The 6,266-nt window shown below is 48.3% G+C and overlaps 1 protein-coding gene across 1 annotated transcript; it reads left to right on the plus strand.

Moving 5' to 3' along the window:
- The first annotated feature begins 1,257 nt into the window (after positions 1 to 1,257).
- Positions 1,258 to 4,920, plus strand: LOC115329372. Its single transcript, XM_040216720.3, has 4 exons — positions 1,258 to 1,776; positions 2,584 to 2,805; positions 3,164 to 3,329; positions 4,357 to 4,920. The coding sequence occupies exons 1-4, from the start codon at positions 1,535 to 1,537 to the stop codon at positions 4,918 to 4,920; spliced, it is 1,194 nt and encodes a 397-aa protein (XP_040072654.1). The 5' UTR covers positions 1,258 to 1,534.
- The last annotated feature ends 1,346 nt before the right edge of the window (positions 4,921 to 6,266 follow it).

The following is a 6,266-nucleotide window of genomic DNA, read 5'->3' on the forward strand; positions in this document are numbered from 1 at the left end:
TCTCAGAAAGGTATCTTGATGGGCCCCAGATGCCTACTAGAGGAGCCTGGTGGGCCCATCAGACATTTCAGGATATCCTAAAAGGCATCCCAGACCCTCGCCGGGAATCCTGGTGGGCCTCACAGACATTTCTTCAACAGGAAGAGAGCCAACTCGGTGTTGTTTTACTTGATCTTTTTCTTTCGTATTTTTGTACATGCCTTGCCAGTTTTTCTAATGGTTCTAGTGAACGGTCCTACAAACAAATTGTGTTTTCTTATCGTCTATTGTCCCCTTCTTGATGCTTTCTATATTGTTGAACTTCCTCTAGCTCTTTATGGTGCTGAATGCTCTGCTCGTATTTCTCCAGTTACTGTAATATGATATTTTTTTTAAGTAACGAGTAATTAAAGTAATCGGTTACCAATATTTTGTAACAAAATTACATTACAAATTACTTTAAAAAAGTAATGTGGCAGTTAAAAAGTTACTTGAAAAAATAACGAAAAACCTTCGAAGTCTAGGCACTACTAATTTTTTTTTTTTTTAGTTGTGAAGGTTGTTCTTCCGCTCCCATAGTTCGTCTGTGGCACGTACTGGCGTGGACGGCCACTTTTCGCTACTGCCGAGGTGGCGGCGGGCGGCCGAGCACGCGCTCTTGTGAAGAGGCCGCAGTCCACATCACTCCCTTCCCCTCCCCGTCCTCTCGCAACGCCTGCGGAAAACATTCCCTGCCAGATTTATCGGAGAATTTTCCCCGCTAATTTTAGCGGGAAATTTCCCTGCTAAACTTAGTGAAAAAAGTTCCCCGCTAAAGTTAGCAAAAAAAAAAGGCCTCTAAAATTTAGAGAAAAATTTTCCCGCTGAATTTTGTGAAAAAAAATTACCTGCTAGGTCTAGCAGAAACATTTCCCTCCAAAATTTAGCGGAAAGAATTTCCATGCCAAATTTAGCGGAAACTTTCCCCCCTAAATTTAGCGAAAAAAATTTCCCAGCTACGTTTAGCGGGGAACTTTTTGCGTTAAATTTAGCGGGAAATCTCCCCTAAATGGGGAGCGAGCAGAAGGAAGGGGGTGGCATAGCCCCTCTCCATACCTTCCCCTTCTCCTCAAGAGGTGCGCTCTAATTCGGCGTTACGGGGAATTGTAAACGGCTTTCATTTTTTTTCCTGCAAGATATTGGTGTGTTCGGTGTGATATTGCTCCTTTGAATACACATAGAGCAAAAAATAAGCTCCGAAATTTTGTTGTAGTATCCCTTTAAAGGGATACTGAACTGTGAAATCGGGTCGACGTTTTTGGTCTTAATCGCAAGAATGGCACGTCATTTAATTTTTACTGGCGCTGGTAAAGCGAAAATACCACGTAAATTTTAATAAACCGGAAAATAAGCATTTTAAGGTGCCCCTGGTGAGCGTCTCCGGAACCTCGCTTCGTGACGTCAAAGACCTCAGAGACCTCGCGCAGCTGCCTCAGGAGACGCGAAAAATCACAACTTTGTTGGTTTGCTGTCACCTGTGACCTGCCGCGTTTACCTCGAGCTCGGTGGCGTGGTTATGGCGACACGTGCGTGCGCCAAGAGCGGCAGCAGCAGCAGCAGTAGCTGCAGCGGGAGCGACGCAGTACCGTCGGATGAGGAGCGCGAGCACCTGCCAGCGAAGAGGCGTAAGGTGCTGCCTTACGCCTGCGACCCGTCCGCGACGTCGGACAGTAATGAAACTTCAACGGAGCCAGCAGCGGAGTCCTCGCCAGACGCTCTGCCGCGAAGTGACAGGCGGCGGCTACTCAACACACGCTGGTAAGAACACGCGCACATGGCGCAGCGTATGTCTTGCATAGGCCCGGGAGAGCGATTGTTTTGGGGTTGCGCGAAGTTGACTTGCAGCCTCGAAGAACCGATTGTTTTGGGGTTGCGCGAAGTTGACTTGTAGCCTCGAAGAACCGATGATAAATGGGGTTTTATATATTATGTTATCAGGTGTACTAGTGACTGACATGCTCTTGGTATCGCCGAGCGGCGGCGAGTAAGCTCCAACCTGAACTTATCGGCTCCATCGTTTGGGCTACAGAAAGATGCGCCTCCTTTTGCTAGAAACTGTCAGTGCTAAGGCAGGGGCTACCCGTGCACCTGTCCCGCGAAGGCGCGTTAGAAATTGAAGATGCATCAGCTGCGTGCGGGCTTGAACCTGCACGTAGTGCCGATACACCGTCGAAGCACTCACGTGCGCGCTGTACGTTTTTTTTTTTGTTGTTGTTTTTTTTTATTATGCACGTGTTTGCGCAATGCTGGGCCCCAGGTTGGGCACTCAGGCCTTTGTGGCATGGGCAGCACTGCTTTTTTGCGGCCCTCTATGCCTGGGTCAAAGATTCCGGAATATGAATAAAGTATTACTATATTATTATACGCAAAAATGTAGCTGCTGTATAGTGACTGCATCGTGGTTGTGCATACTCCCAAAAGGCATCTGAGGCTTGAGCAGTGTTTGGGTGACACAATTGGATTGAGAAAAGAAAGAGGCAAAGTGTGTAGCCACACCAGTGCCCACACAGCATTACAGAAATGTTGACATATGCACTAATTCATGTTTCTACCTTTGGGAAACAGGTGCTGCTGCGAATCCCGGTGTGGCACCATGTCCACACCAGTGGAAAGTGTGTGCTGCAAGGAGCAGTGCAAGGTCAAAGAGAAGGCTGGGAGCCTTCCCTGCATCACGGCACACAGGCTCTTCGAGCTGTACTGCCTGGACAGGGATATCCTGGACCTAGAGTACAGGAAGCTGAGAGTCTGCCGGCCTCTCAGCACAAGAAACATAAAGGAGATAAATGCGTACGTACAGTGAAACTAAATTACTATACTTTTTTACTATCATGTGCACCGCTTTGTAAATAAAGGGAGGATGCAAAGCGAGATTTGCATTAGATGAACCAGAAAAGGCAGTGCCTCAATGTTGGCAGTTGAAGTTTCCGACACAGGCAGGTTTTTATTGGTGGCCTGAAAAACATACCCAAAATTTAGAAGCAAACCATTCATTACATGCTTGCTCGCTCGAATATGCATGTTTTAATGAAACTACAGCTTGTGGCGTCTTGCTGCTGGCCATCGAACTAAAAACAATGAATGCCTTCTAGTTCCAAGTGGATACCTGGCAGTGTAACTAAATAACTTTATTATGTTATCATTGCAGTAAGTACAGGTACACGGCATACTGCCAATTTGTTTGGTGGATACACGGAAGGCTCGGAAAGGAGAACCGGGTCACCTTGCCCAGCTGCGTGGTGACCAGGGTCCGCAAAGAGTTCCCCGCCCCGAACCCTGCAGACTACACGGGCTTCAAGCAGTCAAAGTGCCGAGTAAGTTTGCATGCTATCTACCTTCAAACCTCCTAAATATGTATCTTTTCCTACCAAGCACTTGGGAGCAACAGCTTGCACGAGCAGTACATAATTAATGTTAGAATGAAGAGATCAATATTTGACATATAAGAAACTCACTGTTTATTGCAAACTAACCAATTTTTTACTTTACAAACAATGTGTAACAACGATCACAGACTGGAGACGAGGAAATGGGCCAGAGACGTTTTGAAAAGGAGCTCATGGCAAGGAGCTAGTGGCCTGGGAGCGCATGGCCCAGGGCTTGTGCTCGGAACACATGAGATTGACACGTCAGATCGAACTGCTTTGTTGCTTGTGCATAGTGTAAATAAATGTTTGCATCAACGTAACCAACAATGACCACCAGAAGTTCATGCATTTTGTGCGGAAACCCGCTACGTAACGATTCGACGAAGGGAATCTGGTAGACCGAAGCAATACCTATCGAACGACAGAAGCAACGTTCCATCGAGACAAGACTGAAAGGTCATGGACATCCTCAAGAAGAAACGGAAGACTCTGCAAACACAAGTAACTAAACTCCTCAGCGAGGCAAAAGAATTATTTCAGCTGACTCCAGCAGTCATCGATGACCTAGAGATTTTGATTGAGTGCATAAGCCTCTCTCGGGATCAACTCGGCCACGTAGATGCCGCGATCGAGCCTTTGATTACCGAAAGAGACGTGAAAATGGAGTTCACGCAAATCATAGATTATACTGACAAGATTGTCACATGCCTCACGAAGCTCAGAAAGAAGGCGAAGGGCGTGGAGAACAGCCAACGAGCAAGTGGTCCCTCGAACGATTGGAGAGCAACAGCTGTAGAAAGTCAAGCTTCCAAAATTAGAATTTATCAAGTTCAACGGCAACCGGAAGAATTGGCAAGCATTCTGGGAGTGAAACCACAATCCACGAGAATCCGGAACTGACTCCATCGAAAAAGTTCAATTACCTGAGATCAGCGCTTACCGGAGATGGATCAGCTGCCATCCGAAACTACAGCCAACCGCTCAATGCTATGCGGACGCGATCGACCTTCAACAGCAGCGGTTCGGCAAGCAAGAGACTCTGGTACACAACCACATGGAAAGTCTGATGGACATCCAGAAGGTACCACTACAGGGCAATGCCCGAACCCTGCGTCGTTTGTACGACAGTCTTCAGGCGCACATCTGGGGACTTGGAGTACTGGGTGTGGGCAAGGAATCCTACTGCGCCATGCTCTACTCGCTCCTACTGCGAGCACTACCGAAGGACATGTCCCTGGATTACAACCGGAAGATGTCGTTGGAGGACACCAAGAACGCCACCGCAGTGACGGGCACCAGTCCCGAGTCTCCAACAGAGAATGTTCATCTAAGAGCTCTACAGACTCTACTCAAATTTATTCGAGTTGAAGTCGAGAGCTGGGAAAGGACGTCAGAGGAACAAGAGGACGACTTTGGCGGTAAGCCTGCAATTCGTTTCCCTAAACAAGAACTGCCGAAGAAACTTTCAAACTGCACAAACCTTCGAAACTCTACCGCAGCGGCCTTGTATGGCAAGACTGAAGGCTTAGAGTGTTAGTTCTGCAAATCCGAAGAACACGCCACACCTGACTGCAACGCCAATATTGAGCTCACTGAGAAAAAAAAAACAAAGATTACAGGCTGGCAACAGATGCTTTCGTTGCACAAAAGCAAACCACACGGCGAGAATGTGCCGAAGCACGCCGTGTTGCACCAGGTGTCAAGGATGGCATGCGCCTACTATGTGTGACCCGGATTACGTACTGGAACGACTTTTCGCTGTGAATAAAACAGAAAGCGAAGATAAAACACCGGTCAGTCTTCAGATCAATGGAAAGAACTGCAAGCCAGCAGTGTTCTTGCAGACGGTGACCGCATGGGCCGAGAACAAAAACAAAAGAAGACTATCCCGAAGTCTTTTTGACAGCAGCAGTCAACGTTCCTTCATTACGGAGGAGCTGTCCCAGAGACTCGGTTGCAAACAACTCGGGATGGAGATCCTCACGTTCGGCGTGTTCAGAGGCGAAAGCACCGAAAGTATGTTTCGCAGGGTGCAGCTTACTTTGCGGGACCAACGGTACTACAAAAAATATGAAATCGACATGCTAGAAACACCTACCATCTACGAACAAAATCTCCCGAGCCCAGATTAATCCATCGTCGCGACATTAAAGGAGCTCGGTTGCTTAGTAGGAGATGCCATGACCGGAGTGGAACATCGGGGCATCGATATCCTGCTTGGCCCGGATCACTACTGGGAGTACATCATTGGAAAGATTCACCGACAGAGGAAGCTTGACTGCAGTGCAGCCCGTATTCGGATGGGCGGTTCAGGGACGAAAAGGGTCAAGCTCCCCGGTTATTAGTTGCTCCAGGGTGGTCATGCGGAGAACGGCGGTCCAAGAGCCCGAACCCATGCCAAGCCTCAAGCAATTCTGGGAACTTCAGAGGATGGGTGTCATCGACGCATCGGTGGACGATCCTTCGGACAACGATGTCATGCGAGACTCCGAAACTATGATCGCCAAGACCAATGGGAGGTGCGAAGTCGGCCTTCCATAGAGGGCAGACATCAGGTTGGCAAATGACAAGGTTGCTGGAATGCCACAGAAGAACTGCAATGTGTGACATGGCACCACCTGATGGGAAAGGAGAACCCCGCCGACCTCATGTCACGAGGTCTGACCACCTTGGATTGGTCTCCACTCCACTCTGTTGTTCGGGGACCAGTTGGTTGCCGCTGCCAGCTAAAGAATGGCCCAAGGAGAAGCGCGAGGAGCCACCTCGATATAAGCTCGAGGAGAGGGGACCGAGAGCTGACATATTGGACATTTCAACACCATCTGCAACGTTGCTTGATGTCACCGCATTCAGCTCAGCTTCAAAACTCAACAGAACAAGAGT

The sequence above is a fragment of the Ixodes scapularis genome, unplaced genomic scaffold, assembly GCF_016920785.2.
Source record: "Ixodes scapularis isolate PalLabHiFi unplaced genomic scaffold, ASM1692078v2 ptg001568l_1__unscaffolded, whole genome shotgun sequence".
In the NCBI taxonomy this organism is placed as follows: domain Eukaryota; kingdom Metazoa; phylum Arthropoda; class Arachnida; order Ixodida; family Ixodidae; genus Ixodes; species Ixodes scapularis.